Here is a 21,539-nt window from a genome sequence, read left to right as displayed (position 1 = left end):
CAACCAAACCTTTGTTAATTCCATTCCATTTCACATTCCAAGCTCTGTATGCTATAGCCTGTAACCCACTTTTCTCTCCTTATCCATTAATTTCTCACAAATATTGTTATATTCAGACTGTGACTGTCCTCTGAATACTCAAAAGACTTTTATCTTTTTCTCTATTAAAAAAAAATGATCTGTTTCAAGCTGGAAGCTTGAAGACCTTCTGTATTCCCTCCTTTGTTTTTATCTTCTTTTGAACTTCCCTACTGTTGTAATGGTTTACATTCTACCACAATTAGCACATTTTACTTTGTGCCTACCTGTATACCTTCCACTCTTAGAAAATGAAATTATGTAACCAGTTAGGAGTGTTTTGGTTTTACTCTAGCTGCCAAGAAGTCCAGAGTTAAAATTTGTGCTCAAGCTTTAAAATTTTTTTCATAGTGCTTTGTACATATTTCTGTTATCACATAACATTGTATTACAGTTATTTGTTTGCATGTTATTTATCTTTGTATCCATTAGCATAGTGATACTCTGGTAAATGCATGGTAAATATTTAATGAATGAAGATTTCTGATAAAATTTATTCCTGCCTTCTGGTTATTAGAGGATCCCGCACTTGAGTACTACTATTAAGATAATTCTAGGCCGGGTGCGGTGGTTCACGCCTATAATCCCAGCACTTCGGGAGGCCGAGGCGGGTGGATCACAGGTCAAGAGATCAAGACCATCCTGGTCAACGTGGTGAAACCCCGTCTCTACTAAAAATACAAAAATTAGCTGGGCGTGGTGGCAAACACCTGTAGTCCCAGCTACTCGGGAGGCTGAGGCAGGCGAATTGCTTGAACCCAGGAGGCAGAGGTTGCGGTAAGCCGAGATCACGCCATTGCACTCCAGCCTGGGTAACAAGAGCAAAACTCCGTCTCAAAAAAAAAAAGCTAATTCTATCTAAGCTACTTATATGTTAGTAGTATTAGTTGTTGTTGTACCTATGCTTTTGTTATAAGCAATCTCAAAGCTTTTTTTTAAACATAGGCAGGAAATAAAAACAATATTCTTCTTTGTAATTTGTTTATATCACTGTAGTGCCTATTACCACTGAAATACCTAATACAGCCTATTACCAGTACTATTACTGAAATAGCTACTTGATTCTCTAAAGTAATATACCATAGTATGCTTGGGTTTTTTTTTTTTCTTTGCTAAGGATCTATGAGAAAAGTTTTATTGCTATTCATCTCATTTCAGCGATGAAGCTTCACTAATATTTATTATGTAATATTTTCAAAAATAGTAAGTTTGATTCATTATTTCAAAATTGTATGTCAAGTGAGAATATACTGATTTGATTGCTCTAGTAATTGCCAGTAGGGTTTTCAATTTTGAAAGGTAGCTTTTGGGCATGAACAGGCACACTTATAGTTAGTTGTGTTTTATTAGAGTTATAAATTATAAAATCTCATTTTTCTAAAATGCCTTTTCAGTTTAATTTATGCTACTTATAAATTTGGTAATTGTATAAAAATGCAGCCCTTTTCACTTCTTGGTGTTTCCAGAGTCCATACCTTTTCTAGATTTAATTCTTAATTAACACATAGTACTACTTACATAGTTAGGCAAATCTAATTATATTCTTGATTAATCAATAAATAAACTTTGCTATTCCGGTTATAGTTTAGTGTAGCTGATTTTTCAAGCACGTACAAATGTAACAAGTGAAATCCTCTGATATACTTAAGCAACCCTTGTAAATCCAATAAATTTTACTTATAAATGTAGTAAATCACCATCTTATTTCAAAAGACTTAAAAAACAAAGTATATGCACACACAAAGTAGCTAATGAATAAGAACTTCTTATACTTTGAAAAATATAACATATGTAAATTAGCAATATAGTATTTTTTTCTTCAGCTCAACCAAGAAGACTAGAATGTCCCTCTAAGCCTCACTGGAGCAAAGATATTATGCATTCAGTTTACTGTGATTTGGGTCTTTGGGAGATCCTGAGCAGTCTTGCTCTGTCACCCAGGCTGAAGTGCAGTGGCACGATCTCAGCTCACTGCAACTTCCATCTCCCAGGTTCAAGGCCTGCCTCAGCCGCCCACGTAGCTAGGACTACAGGCGCACACTACCATGCCCAGCTAACTTTTTGTATTTTTAGTAGAGATGGGGTTTGGCCATGTTGGCCAGGCTGGTCTCCGACTTCCAACCTTGAGTGATCTGCCCACCTCAGCCTCCCAAAGTGCTGGCATTACAGGCATGAGCCACCGCGTCCGGTCTGTCCAATCTCTTTTTAAATAAATTGAGCCTCTTGTCATCATTATGTTCTGCCTGCTGTGTCCGTAGGAGACTCCCCCAATATCTCCATCCCCACTTGCCTTTTCATTAAGGCCATTTAAAGTTTTACAACCCAGTGTATTATGCATCTACTGGACATCTGTTGAGTTTCACTCCTTTGGTTTTTTGTGTTTTTCTCTTTCACAACTTTTTATCACTTTGTTTCAGTGAACAGAATCTCCTTTTACTCTGATGGCATTCTTGCTCCTCTGTATGGACTTTGATTGACTCCATAGTCAGTGAGCCAGATACATACTCTTCTAGCTGTAAATTGTCATTTTACATTTGTACCATCAGTGTGTGAACCACAATTTTTCCAAATGCTCATCAGCATTTGTTGTTACCACTAATTTTTATTTTAGATATTTTGGTAGGTGTGTAGTGGTATCACATTGTGGTTTTAATTTGCATTTCCTTAATGGCTAATGATGTGTGAGATATTTTCATGTGCTTATTTGCCACCTATATATTCTCTTTGGTAAAATGTCTGTTCATGTCTTTTGCCTGTTTTTCAATTGGATTATTTGCTTTTTCTTTAAACTGTTGCATTTTGGGAGTTCTTATATATTATAGACACAAGATCTTTCTCGGAAATATGGTTCACAAATATTTTCTCCCAGCCCACAGCTTATCTTCTTCACAGGATCTTTTGCAGAGCAAAAGCTTTTTTTTTTTTTTTTTTCAATGTTGATTAAGTCTAATTTATTAGTATTCCCTTTTATGGGCCTTTATTATTAAGTTCTAGGCTGATTTTGAATGTAATATTTAAATGATTTTGCCTTTTTTCTTCCTTGCCATTTAGAAAAACATTAAAATGTAAATTTCTGAATTTCATGATTCTGGACTTTGTAGCATACAAACAAATGAAGAGTAAATGAATAAAAGTAAATGGAAATGAAACCTTGAGTTAACGAAATTTGGATATTATTAACTTAAACTATGCATTACAGTGTTCTAAAACTAGTGGCCCTGGTGATGATGTGTTTTAAGTTACAAATTATTATGTGTCAGTGTTGTGTTGTGAATTGTAATATCTCAAAAACTCTATAATGTGTTATCTTCATTTTACATATACATATGTATATATTCCTGTTTTACAGTTGAAAAAACTGAGGTTCAGGAGAGATAGGTAATTGTGCCCATGGTTCCATAATAAATGACAGAAACAGGACTTGAATCTAATACTTCTGTTGTTGTTGTTGTTGTTGTTGTTGAGACAGAGTCTCGGCCTGTCACCTCGGCTGGAGTGCAGTGGCATGTGATCTTGGCTCATTGTAACCTCCACCTCCCAGGTTCAAGCAATTCTCCTGCCTCAGTCTCCCAAGTAACTCAGATTACAGCTGCACACCACCACATCCGGCTAATTTTTGTATTTTTAGTAGAGACCGGGTTTCACTATGTTGGCCAGTCTGGTCTCAAACTGACTGCATGATCTTCGACCTCAACCTCTCAAAGTGCTGGGATTACAGGCATGAGCCACTGCACCTAACTGAATCTAATACTCTTTAACAACTGCCTGGCATGTTTTGTTGCCGCATATAACTGTATGTAATTCGTAAAACTCAAACCTGATTTAAGTTTGCGATGATTGTGCCTGTTATTCATAAATTCCATGCACTGTCTGATGTTCAGCTTATAGTAAATCATTTTTTGTTTTATCAACATTAATGTTAATATTGGTTAACCTATTGGCTCTATTGGCTATATTGAAATAGAGACTTTTTCTTTGCATTTCTTTTGTTTGTTTGTTGGAAACAGGGTTTTGTTCAGTTTACCCAGGCAGGAGTCCAGTGATTTTAACAGGCTCATTGCAGTCTTGACCTCCTGGGCTCAAGCATTCCTCCAGCCTCAGCCCCCACCCCCACCCCCAAGTAGCTGGGACCACAGGTGCACTGCATCACACCTGACAATTTTTTTTTTTTTTAACTTTTTAAAAGATGAGGTCTCTCTGTGTTGCCCAGGCTCGTCTCAAACCCATGGGCTCAAGCTATCCTCTCACCTTTGTCTCCTAAAGTGCTGAGATGACAGGCATGAGCCACCATGCCTGGCCAGTTTTATTTCTTGAATATACATTTGAAATATGATTAGCCAGCAATTTACAGTGTAGCTGTAGCACACATTATTTATAGGAATTTAAATTTCACACTTGAACTATTTAGGAAAATACACATAAGATATGCTAAAATTTTTATGTTTCATTTTTCTACTTTTCTTCAATATATTTCTGAGATAAATTTCCAATATAAGAAAAAGTGATTGCTGTATTAGTGAAGGTGCATGAGTAGAGGAGAGATGGGGAGCAGCCAGGCATTACTACCTCAATTATTCATTTCATTTGTTGTTAAGAAATGAGTAACATACGTTTGAAAAAGTAACAAGGACAGTTTCAAAGGTGACTTACATTATGTTATTTCTCATGAGAGTAATACTGTTTCTTGGAAGTTATTGAAATAGTTTGCATATTTACAAATATGTGGCAAATTCAGGTATTGTGGGATACTCCTGTTTGCAGTGGCTTTCTTGTCTGTCAACATAAGATTTAGATTGCCATGGATATTGTTAGTCTTGTCTGATTTCGTATATACTGAATCAACATTTATAAAATTTCTATTTGTGGAGATTTAAAAATATTTCTCAGTATAATTTAGTCTTCTTTGCAGAGCTCTAACATAGAGCTAATGAGAACTGTTGAAAAGTTGGCAGGAGTGTATCTTCTATTCCCATTGCCCTTAAGAACCTCTGTACTTGAATGCATGATCTCTCTGTGGCACTTTTGTTTTAAGGTAATTGTCTTAGTCCATTTGGGCTGCTATAACAAAATATCTTAAACTGAGGTGTTTTTGTTGTTGTTGTTGTTGTTTTGGCAATAGTTTTGTTCTTGTTGCCCAGGCTGGAGTTCAATAGCACAATCTCGGCTCACTGCAGCCTCCACCTTCTGGATTCAAGTGATTCTCCTGCCTGAGCCTCCTGAGTAGCTGGGATTACAGGCGCCCACCATCATGCCCGGCTAATTTTCTATATTTTTAGTAGACATGGGGTTTCACCATATTGGCCAATCTGGTCTTGAACTCCTGACCTCAGGTGATCCACCTGCCTTGGCCTCCCAAAGTGCCAGGTTTATAGGCATGAGCCACCATGTACGGCCTAGACTGGATAATTTATAAAGAACAGAACATTATTTCTCACAGTTCTGGAGGTTGTGAAGTCAGAGATCAAGCCTTCAGCAGATTCAGTGTCTGGTGAGGGCTGCTCTCTGAGGTACTTTGCTGTACTTCTCAAAGTACAGCTGAGGCCCCACATGGCACAAGAGGAAAAGGTCTTACAAGCTTCCTGGGGCCTCTTTTTAAAGGGCATTGATCTCATTCATGAGGGCTCTGCCCTCAGGACCTAATTAACTCTCAGAGGCCTCACTTCTTAATAGTGCCATGATGAGGAATTAGTGTCAGCATGAATTTTGGAGAGGTGCAAACATTCAGATGATAGAAGTAACTAACTCCCCAAATTGAGTATTTTATGTATTCCTGATTGACTTAGGTACTTAATTGCTGTTTGCTAGCACACTAAATTTTTAAGAATAAAAATATTACACTGTTAAAGGCACTCTATAATAAATATTAAGCAGAAAATGTTCATCAGACTTTTGGCTGGGGGTATGTTGGATCTTTGTCTTTTAAAATAAGAGTCTCATTGAATGAGAAACACTTTGCTGGATGTTTTCTTGGTTACCATTTTACAGAGTTTAGCTACACTAATAGCACTGGGGCTTTCTCCCCACTAAGCAAATACTTCATCATAAAAGATTGTTGAAGGTTATACCTTTGTAATACTTGCTCAGATTTGGGAAGGAGTAGAAAAGAGGAGCGATACATAAAAATAACAGGATATTTTTCCAATAGTGAGGTTAGAAGAGAATTTCTGTTTTTTAGTATGTAACCAAAACTTTTTTTTCAGGTAATTTTTAATTTTTTACTTCTAATTATTATGGATACATAAGAATTGTAATTATTTATGAGGTACATGTGATCTTTTGGTATAAGCATGCAATATGTAATGATCAAATGAGGATATTCACCACCTCAAGCATTTATCATTTATTTGTGTTAGGAATATTCCAGGTAATTTCATTATAGCAAAGCCACCTCACAGTTCATATACTAATTAGGGTATGAATGAGAGCTCCAACTTCTTGAAAAGATTTCTTTGACTTTGTTCTTTTCAGGTCAGACTATGGGAGGTACATTTTGACCTTTTTTTTAAGTTGTGGGTACAGTCCTGCTCTATTCCTTTTCTACTGCACCAACTCCAGCTCTCTTCACATAAGCTTGCTGTATTCAGTCACCCTCTCACCAGTCATTCTGATTTTGCTTCATAACCAAATCACATACCCAGCACTGCTTTCCATTAGCCGTCAGAAAAAGCCTTTCATCAACATTACTTCCTTTGCTAAAAAGTATTAAAAGCTCCTTCATGGCCTGAAGATAGAAAATCCTGAATGAGGGGTGGCTATTTTAAATTATCACTACAGTTGCCTATTTATTTCTTTTCCTCTCTCGTCTCTCCAGCCTTATTATCTTTATGCATTTAATCATTTACACATAATTATGCATAATGTTGTTCTTGGTTTCAACTTGTATGAGAAAGTATGGCTTTTCAATGGAACGATGTATTAGTTCGTTTCACTCTGCTATAAAGAAATATCCAAGACTGGTTAATTTATAAAGGAAAAAGATTTGACTCACAGTTCTGTATGGCTTGGGGAGGCCTCAGGAAACTTGGCAGAAGGGGAAGCAGACACCTTTAGAAGGCAGCAGGAAAGAGAGGTGAGAGTGCAGGAAAAACTGCTACTTTTAAAACCATCAGATCTCATGAGAATTCACTCAGTATCACAAGAACAGCATGAGGAAAACCGCCCCCATGAATCACCTCCCTCCTTCAACACATGGGGATTACAGGTCCCTATCTTGACAGGTGGGGATTACAATTTGAGGTGAGATTTGGATGGGGACACTGAGACAAAATGTATCAAAGGATATCAATCATATTTTTAAAAACAATCCCTTAAGAGTTCAATTAGTGAAGTAAATTGAGTCATATTCAATGCATATTATCAGGATTTTAAAAAATTTTTCTACAGTTTATTTTCATACTTGTCACAACATAATTTTGGAGTACTATTTTAAAATATTATGTATTCAGTGATAAAGCCTCCATCATCACTAAGGTAATTTAGAGGAAATGAAACAATTTTAAAAGTGAGTAAAACAATGAGATTATTAGCAATAAATTATGGCACAGTGCTTCTGACAGTTTTTGTGAGATGAAATGGCTGCATCTGCTGTTTTGGAAATTGTGAAACCTATTGAAAAGTTGAAATAATGAAACTACTAAAATCATACACCCTCTACCTAGATTCACCATTAGTTAATATTTTCCTATTTTTGCTCTGTCTTCACACATACACACACACACACACACACACACACAGAGAGAGAGAGAGAGAGAAATATACGCATATTCTTTCTTTCCCTCTCTCTCTCTCTCTCAACTGTTAAAAGGTTAAGTTTTGGGGCTGGGAGTGGTGGCTTATGCCTGTAATTTTGGGAGGCTGAGATGGGCAGATTGCCTGAGCTTAGGGGTTCAAGAGCAGCACAGGCAACATGGTAAAACCCCATCTCTACTAAAAATACGAAAAATTAGCCAGGTATGGTGGTGCATACCTGTAGTCCCACCTACTCGGGAGGCTGAGACATGAGAACCACTTGAACCTGGAAAGCAGAGGTTGCAGGGGGCTGAGATCGCAACACTGCCCTCCAGCCTGGGTGACTGAGTCTCAAAAAAAAAAAAAAAGAAAAGAAAAGATGATTAAGTTTTGGTTATCATGGCACTTCTTTCCTAAACACTTCAACATGGATTTATTAAAAATAAGATTGTCATTATACCTAAGAAATTTGACATTATCTCAATAATATTATCAGTTGTCCATTCTGTATTTCCCCCATTCATCCCAAAACTGTGTTTTATAGCTGAATTTTTAAAAAATTACCTTCTTAATCCAGTATTTGGCCAGGGTTTTTGTTTATATTTGCCTTGTTAGTCTCTTTTAGAGATACTGAGAAAAAATTCTTTCCTTGGTATCTTTTTGTGTTGCTTTGCTTTTTTTGCTTTTTAATGCCTTTAACATTTGAAGGGTCCAGCCAGTTAGCTTTAGAATGTCCCACCCAACTTTGGATTTGTCTGCTTGTTGCTCAGGCTTAGATTTACCTGAATTTATCCTGTTAAACATTTTTCACAGTGATGCCACATTTTTGATGTTGTATAATTCTCATAACACCAAAGCAAAAGGCACCTAATGCCAACATAAAGTTTATGAAATACAAATTTGTAAATGGCGGCAACAAAGACTTAATTGCTTGAATTATTTTTTCATTTTTCAAATAGACAACGACTGAAAGACCTTTCATTCAGAAGCTGTTTCGTCCTGTGGCTGCAGATGGGCAGTTGCACACATTAGGAGATCTCCTCAAAGAAGTTTGTCCTTCTGCTGTTGCTCCTGAAGGTAATATAATCAGCAACATTAAAACATGTCTTTCATTTTCTGAAGTAAAATAAGCATTCCACATTTATAAATAACAGGTTATTTCAGGAAGATATTTTCATATCTTGTAGCAAAAAATCTTTTCAAACAGAAGCACTTAATATTTAATATATTATTTTGTAAATTGTGGACTAACAAAATGAGGACTTGACTCTGGCAAAATAAAATGCAGTTTTTAAATCACCCTCTTAGCACTTCTCTGGTACTCTGGTCTTTAACTTATGGATTCAGTTCTGATAAATACTACTTTTAATCTTGCATTTTGCTTATTAATTTTAAAGAATCAGAGATGGTAAAAATAATTTTCTTATTTTTTATATTTGAAAGTTGATAATACTGAATAATGGATGACTATTTTATTTGAATTTTCTACTGCTTTCTACTTGGTTATTACTTAACCTTGTTTTTTTAAGCTTTGACAATCTGTAAGTCCATTCAAAACTTGACCTGTTTCATGACTCTTATTATGTAACTTAGGTTAAGATTGTTTTCCTATAGGCAAGGGAAAAAAATATTAAATTTCTGAATTCTGTTTTTCTTTTCTTTCTTTTTTTTTTGAGATGGTGTCTCACTCTGTCAGGCTGTAGTGCAGTGGCGCTATCTTAGCTCACTGCAACCTCCACCTCCTGGGTTTAAGCAATTTGCCTGCCTCAGCTTCCCAATTAGCTGGGACTACAGGTGTGTGCCACCATGCCCAGCTAATTTTTTGTATTTTTAGTAGAGATGGGGTTTCATCATGTTAGCCAGGATGGTCTCAATCTCCTGACCTCGTGATCCACCCGCCTTGGCCTCCCAAAGTGCTGGGACTACAGGCGTGAGCCACTGCACCCAGACTGGTTTTTCTTTATTGCAACATAACGAACACTAAGAAAATGCAGAAAACAACAAAACAGTGCCCATAATCCATTCACACACACACACACACACATGAATATTTGAGATATACATATATGTATATACAGTTGGTTCTTCATATCCATGGATTCTGCATCGTTCCCACAGCAGATCAAAAATACTTGGGAAAAAAAATGGTTGATTATATCTGTACTGAAGATAAACAGACTTTTTTTTCTCATTATCATTCCCTAAACAATGCAGTATAACAACTATTTATATAGATTTACATTGTATTAGGTATTATAAATAATCTAGAGAGTAGTGACTTAAAATATACAGGGGGATATGCACAGGTTCTATGCAAATATTATGCCATTCAGTGTAAGGGAATTTTGAGCATCATTGGATTTTGGTATCCTCTCATATTCTTGAACCAATACTTCATAGATACCAAGTGATCACATTGTGTGTGTGTGTGTGTGTGTGTGTGTGTGTGTGTGTGTGTTTGTGTGTTTGTGTCTGTGTATGTGTGTATAAAATACCCTGCTGCTCTTGAATTCCAGCTCTATTACTCCTTACTAAACTATAGGGGAAATTTTCAGTGACATATTACTATATTGACATAAAAATAGCATATACTTACATTTATTATATAATAGAAAATTTTTAAAAACTTTAAATCCACGATGGAAAGAGGTAATGCATTAGTATATATGAAGGTAATACTTAACAGATAATGCTTGTTTCATATGAATGTGTTCTAAGTTGGAGGAATGTAGGATTACTTGCATGACATATACCACACAGTTAATGTAGCATATTGCATCTAAGGAAATAGTTTGCCTAAGTAGTAGAATTAGAAACAGTGGGTTTAGGGTAGTGTTGTGGTATTCCTGCCTAAGTGACTAAGCAAAGAGAGCTCCATAATATGGAGCCGAAAATATGTATCATCCAGCCTGAGAATATTGTGATATTCCTTAGTTAAATATGCTTGCCTGTATTAGCATTCCTACATGTATGTAGCGCTTTAAAAATGAAAAGAGGTTCAATAGGGAGGGAGAAGGACACCTAAAATATACTGTCAGAACCAATACCAGAAGGGATTGAAGGAAGAGACCACTGGCCACTACCCAAAATTATTAAAACTGGGTTTAAAGGGTTATAAATACATTTTTATAAAGTCTTCCTTGAACTTCACTAGCCTTTGTAGTAAGGTTTCTGATAATGTCTTACACACATCCATGTATCTCTAGTGCTAGGGTGAATGTTTGCTGAACATTTCAATCACTGAATTCTTTCTTCGTATCATTACCATCAAACATACTATTTATAATCATTAAATCATGGAGTAATTAAGTTGATTATAGTACCATCTTAGAATCCTAATCCATCTTTACTGCTGTGTAATTTTAACTTTTGATAAGAGTTTTAGTTAAATAATTTTTTTATTGCATTTTAGGTTTTGGGGTACATGTGAAGAACATGCAAGATAGTTGCATAGGTACATACGTAGCAGTGTGATTTGCTGCCTTCCTCCCCTTCGCCTATATCTGGCATTTCTCCCCATGCTATCTTTCCCCAACTCCCTACCTCCCACTGTCCCTCCCTTTCTTCCCCCAACAGACCCCAGTGTGTAGTGCTCCCCTCCCTGTGTCCATATGTTCTCATTGTTCAACACCCGCCTATGAGTGAGAACATGCAGTATTTCATTTTCTGTTCTTGTGTCAGTTTGCTGAGAATGATGGTCTCCAGGTTCATCCATGTCCCTACAACGGAAATGAACTCATCATTTTTGATGGCTGCATAATATTCCATGGTGTATATGTGCCACATTTTCCCTGTCCAGTCTATCATCGATGGGCATTTGGGTTGGTTCCAGGTCTTTCCTATTGTAAATAATGCTGCGATGAACATTCGTGTGCATGTGTCCTTATAGTAGAAAGATTTATAATCCTTTGGATATATACCCAGTAATGGGATTGCTGGGTCAAATGGAATTTCTATTTCTAGGTCCTTGAGGAATCGCCACACTGTCTTCCACAATGGTTGAACTAATTTATACTCCCACCAGCAGTGTAAAAGTGTTCCTATTTTTCCACCTCCTCTCCAGCATCTGTTGTCTCCAGATTTTTTAATGATTGCCATTCTAACTGGCATGAGATGGTATCTCAATGTAGTTTTGATTTGCATTTCTCTAATGACCAGTGATGACGAGCATTTTTTCATATGTTTGTTGGCCTCATGTATGTCTTCTTTTGTAAAGTATCTGTTCATATCCTTTGCCCACTTTTGAATGGGCTTGTTTGTTTTTTTCTTGTAAATCTGTTTGAGTTCTTAGTAAATTCTGGATATCAGCCCTTTGTCAGATGGGTAAACTGCAGAAATTTTTTCCCATTCTGTTGGTTGCCGATTCATTCTAATGACTGTTTCTTTGGTTGTGCAGAAGCTGTGGAGTTTGATTAGGTCCCATTTGTCTATTTTGGCTTTTGTTGCCAATGCTTTTGGTGTTTTGTTCATGAAGTCCTTGCCTACTCCTGTGTCCCGGATGGTTTTGCCTAGATTTTCTTCTAGGGTTTTTATGGTGTTAGGTCTTACGTTTAAGTCTTTAATCTATCTGGAGTTAATTTTAGTGTAAGGTGTCAGGAAGGGGTCTAGTTTCTGCTTTCTGCACATGGCTAGCCAGTTTTCCCAACACCTTTTATTAAACAGGGAATTTTTTCCCCATTGCTTGTTTTTGTCAGGTTTGTCGAAGATTGGATGTTTGTAGATATGTTGTGTTGCCTCTGATACCTCTGTTCTGTTCCATTGGTCTATATCTCTGTTTTAGTACCAGTACCATGCTGTTTTGATTACTGTAGCCTTGTAGTATAGTTTGAAGTCTGGTAGTGTGGTGCCTTTTGCTGTGTTCTTTTTGCTTAGAATTGATTTGGCTATGCGGGCTCTCTTTTGGTTCCATATGAAGTTTAAGGTGGTTTTTTCCAGTTCTGTGAAGAAGGTCATTGGTAGCTTGATGGGGATAGCGTTGAATCTGTACGTTACTTTGGGCAGTATGGCCATTTTCACGATATTGATTCTTCCTAACCATGAATATGGAATGTTTCTCCATCTGTTTGTGTCCTCTCTTATTTCGTTGTGCAGTAGTTTGTAGTTCTCCTTGAAGAGGTCCTTTACATTCCTTGTTAGTTGTATTCCTAGGTATTTTGTTCTTTTTGTAGCAATTGTGAATGGCAGTTCATTCTTGGTTTGCCTCTAAGTCTGTTATTAGTTAAATAATTTTTTTAGATAATTTAATGGTTTTTAATAAATTTACAGAGTTGTGCAACTATCACCACAGTTTGGTTTTTAGAACATTTCCATCCCCTTATACTTACTTGTTGCTAATCTCTGCTCCAACTGCCAGCTATAAACAGTCACTGTTCTGCTTTCTGTCTCTATAATTTGCCTTTTTGGATATTTCACATGAATTGTATCACACAACATGTAGTGTTTTGTAACTGTTTTTTTCCACTTAACATGATGTATTTGAATTGCATCCATATTGAAGCAAGTTTCCAGTTTGTTCCTTTGATTGGTGAATAATACTACATTGGGTAGACACATCACATTTTGGTTGTCCCTGTATCACCTGATGGGCATGTGGACTGTTTCCAGCTTTTCACCTTTATAAACAGGGCTGCTGGGAACATTCAGATAATGGGTCTTTCTGTGGACATGTTTTCATTTTTCTTAGGTAAACTCCTAGGAATGGAATGACTAGGTCATATAGTAAGTTTTTTTTTTTTTTTAAGAAAGTGCTAAACTTTTCCAAAGTAGCTGTACCATTTTACAGTCTCATCAGCAATGTGTAAGGATTCCAGTCTTCACATCCTCACTCACATGTATTGCTATTCTAGTGGTATCTCGATGATTTTAATTTTCATTTTTCTAATGACTATTGGTGTTGAATATGTTTTCATATGCTTATTATAATTTGTAGATCTCTTTGATGAAGTGTCCATTTAAATCCTTTTCTTATTTTTTCATGGATTGTTTTCTTATTTACTCAGTTGTGAGTGCTATTTATATATTCTGGATACAAGTTCTTTATCAGATATACAATTTGCAGATATTTTCTTCTAGTCTGTGACTTGCCTTCATTTTCTTTCTCTCTTTTTCTTTTTTCCCCCAGACAAGGTCTCACTCTGTCTGTCGCCCAGGCTAAAGTGTAGTGGCATGATCTTGGCTAACTGCAAGCTCCACTTCCTGGGTTCAAGTGATTCTCATGCCTCAGCCTCCTGAATAGCTGGGATTACAGGTCCCTGCCACCATGCCTGGCTAATTTTTGTATTTTTAGTAGAGATGGGATTTCACTGTGTTGGCCAGACTGGTCTTGAACTCCTGACCTCAGGTGATCCACCCACCTAGCCTCCCAAAGTGTTGGGATTACAGGCATGAGCCACTGTGCCCAGCCTTGTCTTCATTTTCTCTTGAAAGGTAAAAGCATTTAATTTTGGTGAATTCCTGTGTATCAAGTTTTTTTTTTTTAATAGATTGTGTTCAGTTAAATAATTAAAACTTTTTTTCTTATAGATAATACATTTACATGTTTTAAAAATCAAAGCATATATAAAGGAATTTAGTAAAAATTCTCTTTCCTAACTCCTGTTCACCAAACTCTAACCTAAGTTCCCCTTTCTAGAGACATCCAGTGTTGCCATTTTCCTGTATATCTTTAGAGATAGTTACGTAAATTTTAGTTTTGAACTCAGAATACAGAAATTTTGACTAAATAACTCATAACTTCTGGGAAATTTCCAGAAATTCAAGAATGAGCTTACTTTTTTTAAAGTTCATTTTCTCTGTGTTATAAAGGAGGTTTTTAAAATTCTATTTAATATCTATGTTTCTATGTTTTTGAGGATTTGGGAATATAGATTATTTTCATTTGAAGTGTAATTCAGAGGATAATAATTTTTATTGCTATAGAGATAAGCCCCATAAACTTCTTACCTGTCCATGGCAGCATTGGCTTTCAGTTACTCATTTCTCTGAATTGTGTTTTTTTGAGTACTTTGTATTCATACTTTAGAGAATATTGAAAAACTAGATGCTGTCTTAGTCTGTGTTGCTATAAAGAAATACCTGAGGCTGGGTAATTTATAGAGCAAAAAGGTTTGTTTAACATACAGTTCTGCTGCCTGGAGATTGGGCATCTCATGAAACCCTCAGGCTGCTTCTACTCATGATGGAAATTGAAGGGAAGTTGGTGTGCCCAGTGGTCACATGGTAAGAGAAGAAGCCAGAGAGAGCAGGGTGCTGCCAGACTTTGTAATAACCAGTTCCTGTGGGAACTAAGACCGTGAGAACTCATTCACTCCTCCAAACATTAATGTGTGGGCATTAATCTATTCATGAGGGATCCAGCCTCCTGACCCAAATACCTCCCATTAGACCCCATTTCCAACTTTGGGGATAAAATTTCAACGTGAGGTTTGGCGGAGACAAGCAACCAAACTATAACAAATGCTTTTGTCAATTAGGAGTAAATAAAATTTAAGCCAGAGCTTAATATTCAAGTAACTGCCTTTTTATTTTTTATTTTTATTTATTTATTTATTTTTTAGACGAAGTTTCACTCTTGTAACCCAGACTGGAGTGCAATGGCACGATCTCGGCTCACCTCAACCTCCGCCTTCTGGGTTCAAGCAATTCTCCTGCCTCAGCTTCCCGAGTAGCTGGGACTACAGGCGCACACCACCATGCCCAGCTAATTTTTTGTATTTTTAGTAGAGATGGGGTTTCACCTGGTTGACCAGGATGGTCTCGATCTCTTGACCTCGTGATCCACCCTCCTTGGCCTCCCAAAGTGCTGGGATTATAGGTGTGAGCCACCACGCCCGGCCGTAACTGCCTTTTTAAAAACAAAGGCAGGGTCTCACTATATTGTGCAGGCTGGTTTTATATTTCTCACTCAAGTGATCCTCTCACTTTAGCTTCACAAAGTACTGGGATTATAGGCATGTGGCACCCAGCCTAAAATGACTACCTTATTGCACTTTTCCTAGATGTTCTTTTGACAATCTTCTTTTAAAAATGTGTCATTTTAAATTTACTTTTGTATAACGCCCTTGACTATAGAGTGAGGACATCGCAATGAAACCCAAAACCTTGGAAGGAACATGTTCTGTAATAATTTTTCCCCTAACAGCAGCACCGTTGTCACAGACACAGAATGATCCATATTTGCTAGTCCCAAGTTTACATGGCGGGGGGGGGGGGGGTCTCCCTTGATACATTTGTGTTTTAAATATAAAACCTAAATTTAACCATTGCTTTTTAATCCAGGAGAGAGGGCTTACTTGAAATTTTATATTGTTTATTTTGTTAATGACAAATTCATTAGTTCAATTCATTTTTATTTCATGGTTGCCAATTTCTAGCTTGTGGGTGTGGTTGAGGAGTGCCTAAAGTGGGAAGAAATTAGTTGGGTGTTAATACAATATTTGATGTCTTTAAAGAATTGTGTAACTGTAGAGCTTTCAAGTTACCTTTTTTTTTGAGGCAGAATCTCATTCTATTGTCCAAGCTGGAGTACTGTGGCATGATCTCAGCTCACTGCAACCCCTGCTTCCCACATTCAAGCAGTCTTATGCTTCTACCATTCAAGTAGCTGAGATTACAGGCGTGTACCACCACGCCTGGCTAGTTTTTGTATTTTGGGTAGAGACGGGTTTTCACCATGTTGACCATGCTGGTCTTGAACTCCTGGCCTCAAGTGATCCACCTGCCTTGGCCTCTCAAATTCAGTCTCTTAGTTTTTTGCTGGATTTTGCCAAAGGTCTCTTAACCACTTAATTGCAGAACTAGGTTTAGAACACAGGTCTTCATCTCCTGGTGGTCTTGGTTTTTTTCTCATTACTATGCTGCCATTTGTTTTTGTTTTCTTTCTTTCTTTTTAACTCTTCGTTTAGTTTAAAATAGCATTCTGAAATGCTTGGTTTTTCCTATTTTACTTTCACAAATCTTTATTCTGCAATTGAATTGGTGTTTAGTATCTAATCTGCCTACATGTTCTTCTCTCTTAATAGTATTTCTGATATGATCTTAGGAACCTGAGCATCTACTGTTTTTATTTTGTTTGTTTTGTTGTTTTAGTGTTCCTATATATAATTCTGATCACTCTCATTGAATTTTTTAAATGGTGACTATGAACCTCAGACATGTAAATGAAAAGCACTCAAGTGCTTTGAACTGACACACTCTCTCAGAATATATCTTTATGCTCACTTTTGGTCTTACACTTGGGTTTCAAGACAAAATTAATGTCATCCTACACAAGAAAGGCACACATATTTGTGAAGCTGTTTGTTCTTTTAAGAAACTCTTTGTTCTTTCTTCAATTTTGAGGCTGCCCTATGTGTACATCCTTTTCTGGGGGATACACAGTGTGACTTCCCTTGTGGTTTTTTTTTTTTTTTTTTTTTTTTTTTTAAGAGGGGAGCAGTGAGGCAGCACAGCCACACAGCCTAATCCACAAACCTTCCTTTTAGGTGATTTCAGGTGCTAGAGGGTGAATACATCTGTGTGACAGACTTCTCCCCAACCAAACTGTCAAATGCTTCCCTTGACTGTGGAACACACACTTCATTCAAATGACATAGATAATGCCTATTCTTTTCAGGTGTTTTTGATGGTATCTTTCATTCCAGGAGGAAGCCACATCTTTAACGCCAGTATCTTTTCTGTAGAAAAACTTTTATCTTTGCCTCTTCCTTTTGGTATTATGTATTTTTTAAAAATTGTCATTTAAAAATCTGTGAAGAGTATCCAAAACATCCAGTCACTGTTTCAGCAGAAAACTGTTTTACTGCCTGGTTCAGTTCACCTGTAGTATTGTCAGACATGTCAACGTGAAGCATTTTGACACACCTGCACTCAAGTTGAAGCGATAGACTTTAAGGTTGAGTGTGTATGGATAAGAACTTGCTGTCATCACATGATGAAAAGAGAAAGTACTTCATAAAAGTTATGTGGCACCATTGTCTTCTACTCCCTACAAGTGATTCACTAATGCAGGAATTTTGTCTGATTTCATCATATGAAAGTAGAATGTATTAGTATTTATGAATACGTGCTTTAGGTCATTATTCTTGTGGAGTAACTAATGATGAAATGTTGTTTGTGGAGCAACTAGTGATGAGCTGCTTTGTGTATTCCTTTCTTTTTTTTGTAAATGGCTGAGGGAATTAGTCAAGTTGGAGTTAACAGGAAATGACCAAAGGTGAGCTCAGGTAAATTGTTTTTGTGGTTTCAGCTGTAGTTAAAATGACTCAGAGATGTAAGCTTCTATACCAGACCTGAAGTGAAATGTTTGTTTCTTTGTTCATTAAAAATAACACATCAAGAACACTTATTTTTTTTTTTAACCTTGGAGAATAAAAAATACCTATAAGCTTTACCTAATTATACTTCATTTCCCAGTCTTCTAATGTAATGTATAACAACCTGGTAAGCTAGGTGGATGGATCACCTGAGGTCAGTACTTTAAGACCAGCCTGACCAACATGGTGAAACCCCATCTCTACTAAAAACACAAAATTAGCTGGGCATGGTGGCACATGCCTGTAATCCCAGCTACTGAAGAGGCTGAGGCAGGAGAATTGCTTGACCCCAGGAGGCGGAGATTTCAGTGAGCCGAGAACACACGATTGTACTCTAGCATGGAAAACAAGAGCAAAGTTCCAGCTCAAAGAAAAAAAAAAAAAAAAGAAAGAGGGAGGGACGGACGGAGGGGGGGACAGAGGGATGGAGGGATATTCACATTGTATTAGCTGACAAGATACATTTTTTTTCAGTCATAAAGCAATTAGAAAAAGAAACATAAATCTCATACGAACCTTATAAGGGCAGATACTTCAACTATTTGAACAGAATTGAAGCTGGTTGATTAATATCTCATGATTGAGGTTTAAACCAGCAATAATAACAGTTGTCGGCATGATGGCACTGCCCCCAGAAGAAAAGGCACTTCAGTTTGCAAACTTATGCCACAGGAATAAAAACCTCCAGTCCCCCAAACCTCATCAGGTTGAAGGTTTTACAATTTCAGTAATTCTTTAGATACTCATTTAGAATTTGAATTAGAATGAATTAGTATCTCTGTACCTTCACACTATTTGATTTGAGCAATCATTTAGTTTTTTTTAAATGAATAGCTAGTTTTCTTATTTTGTAAAATAATGAGGCTTCCTGCTACCATCTTATAGCATGCGTCTAGAGTTTAAATGAACCGCAAGTTTTTTGAAGGGAGTCTTCATACTCCTTTGCATTTTTCAGGACTTTACATTTAAATCTATTTTTTTGTTTCTTAGAGTTTTGTTAACATTTTTCACAAATAAAAGAACTGTACTCATAACAAATTTACAAAGGAAAGTGATAAAGAAGGAGTTTTGTTTTTCTTTTTGTTGCTTGCTGATTTCACTATGCAAAGACAAGTAGTTGATATTCAGCCTACACACAGAAGTTATAAATGTATAATGCTCTCAATGTAAATCAGTATTGTGACTGTTTATAAAAATAAAGTAACTCAAGTTATGGCAACAGTTCTAGCATTGATTTTTGCTTTCTTAGAAGTTAACTTCTGGACATGATCAGAAGTGCCAGAAGTGTGGTTCTGGTATGGAAGAAATAAGCTTGTTTTACCAAAGGCACATTCATAGTCACTGCATTTTCTGCAGCCAGGCAGCCAGGCAGCCAGGCAGCCAGATTAACTATGATCATATACTTGTTAAAATATTTTAAACCTCTTTAAGTCAAGAGATCCAAAACTAGACAGTAACAGATAGTTGATGATCGTTTCACATTGAAGAAAACCGTAAAGAGCAACTTGTACATATATTTGGTGTTTAATCTCTTCACAAGTAACCATGGAAAGTCCATTTGTAACCTTGTAGAGATACTGTAAGCCTGACATATGGGATGGGGTCACTTGGCTATAATGGAAGCCTCTCCTTTCAGTCTTATTCTAGCACTCTCTGCTTGTATTTCTTATTGTGTACCTATTTTATGGAAGAAATGATACAATATCATTTACAGTGGGAATTCCAAAAGCTCTTTAAATGTAGCCCTCATAAGCAGAATTTAATCTGTTTAAATTTTCTAATTACAATATATTTTCTTAATTTATCATTATACTATTAAATTCTAAGATTAAATGAATCAAAATATTTGCTTTGTGCTACCTTCTCCCTCCATCTCTGCATGTTATCTCAGTACATGGGCTACACTGACTAATTCTGGTGGTAGAGAATCTCTTAATTCCTAAGTCCATTGACATATGTTTTTTTGTTTTGGTTTTTGTTTTAATCAGAGAAATAGTGCTGATTATTTTCATTCTCCATTACTGGAAATGATGAGATTACTGGACCTGGCTGAAGCTGCTTCTGGTTTCTCCTTCTTAATTATTGTTATCTTAATCTCAATATGTTAAATGAATTAACCTGACTTTCTCCTAAATGAGAAACATACACTTGAACAACTAATATTTCATCGTTAACACTAGAAAACAAAATTATCTTACCAAAATAATAGTATATGCAGACAAAAGGGAGTCATCTCTTCATTGAAACAGGTTCTGCGGGGCTTCATTCTGACCATATGTAAACAGTACAGTTATTGTCTGTATTTTAAATAAAGCAATTACATTGAGCTGTTCTATAATTAATACTTGAGAAATATTAATGGACCCTATTACACCCAACTAGAGTTACTGGGTCATTTTATGAAAGCAGATAAAAAATATTGTTTTCAAAGTTTATTTATGTATTAAGGACCAAGGTTTAATTTTTAACTTCTACCATATTTTTATCTTATTGTCAGGAAGCTTCTAATCAGTTTTAAAATGGCCTTACAATCACTTAATTTAATACACTTTGCTTTTTATAATTACAACTAATCATATGGGATTTTTTATATAATTTAAATTTTAGATTATATCTTCTTCACTAAGAAATACAAGGATTATGAGCAAGTGTCAATGAAAAAATTAATATGGACATATTTTTAAATTGTTTAAAACGTTAAGAGTCAAAGCTCTGGAAATATTTTGGACAGAAATAATAAAGATATAAAATGTACACATGGAAAGAGATATGTGGTATATATTAACTAGGATATTGCATGTTCATTAAGACCTGTACTACTAAGTAAGTATGGATCCGGAAGAAGTTAATGTAAGTATTTTTAAATGGGTTTGTATTTCTCTGATAAACAGCACTCTCCTTCTGTTTGTGATCATAGGATAAAAGCCCTGTAAGCTTGTATATGTTCATTTTTACTGCTACATCATGTAGTGTGCTCTTAAGATTGAGATCTCATTCCCCAGGAAGCATTTCTGTCTTAAGATTAATTGCCCTTTTTAAATCAGTGTTTGATGTATTTCTTTGGCTATATCCTGGCTTGGTTTAACCCTCTTTGACCTGACCTCGATGGCTATTACCTCTGCGGCTGAGACAAAATCCTTCAGCATGATGTATGCACTTCACATTTCAGCCTGTGGTTTTTCATGTCGATGGATCCAATTAGTTGATGTTTTACTAATGAACATATCAGAGGTTAAAGAATTTGTCAGACAGAACAAAATTGTTCAGGCTAGTGGTAATCAAAAAGCTCATCTCTCTATTTTTAAAAACTTTTTCAGAAGTATTAAGTATTTTTCAGAAATTTTACCTTCAGTATCACACATTCCGATATAGCAAATCAAGTAGTTTTCTGCTGAATTATAAAATATAAATATGAAGCCA

General features: G+C 36.2%; 1 protein-coding gene across 9 annotated transcripts in view; it reads left to right on the top strand.

Annotated features, from left to right (window-relative positions):
- ATG5 (autophagy related 5) overlaps nucleotides 1-21,539 on the top strand; it is a 277,829-nt gene that overhangs the window by 123,298 nt on the left and 132,992 nt on the right. For all 9 annotated transcript variants that reach the window (XM_078369889.1, XM_017971288.4, XM_078369890.1 and 6 more), the window contains one exon: nucleotides 8,766-8,883. In XM_078369889.1, coding sequence (XP_078226015.1) covers nucleotides 8,766-8,883 — 118 coding nt within the window. The remainder of the gene's footprint in view (nucleotides 1-8,765; nucleotides 8,884-21,539) is intronic.

Source organism: Callithrix jacchus, chromosome 4 (genome assembly GCF_049354715.1).
Source record: "Callithrix jacchus isolate 240 chromosome 4, calJac240_pri, whole genome shotgun sequence".
In the NCBI taxonomy this organism is placed as follows: Eukaryota; Metazoa; Chordata; class Mammalia; order Primates; family Cebidae; genus Callithrix; species Callithrix jacchus.
Note: the sequence above shows the minus strand (reverse complement) of the source record. Positions and strands in the feature narration are given on the sequence as shown.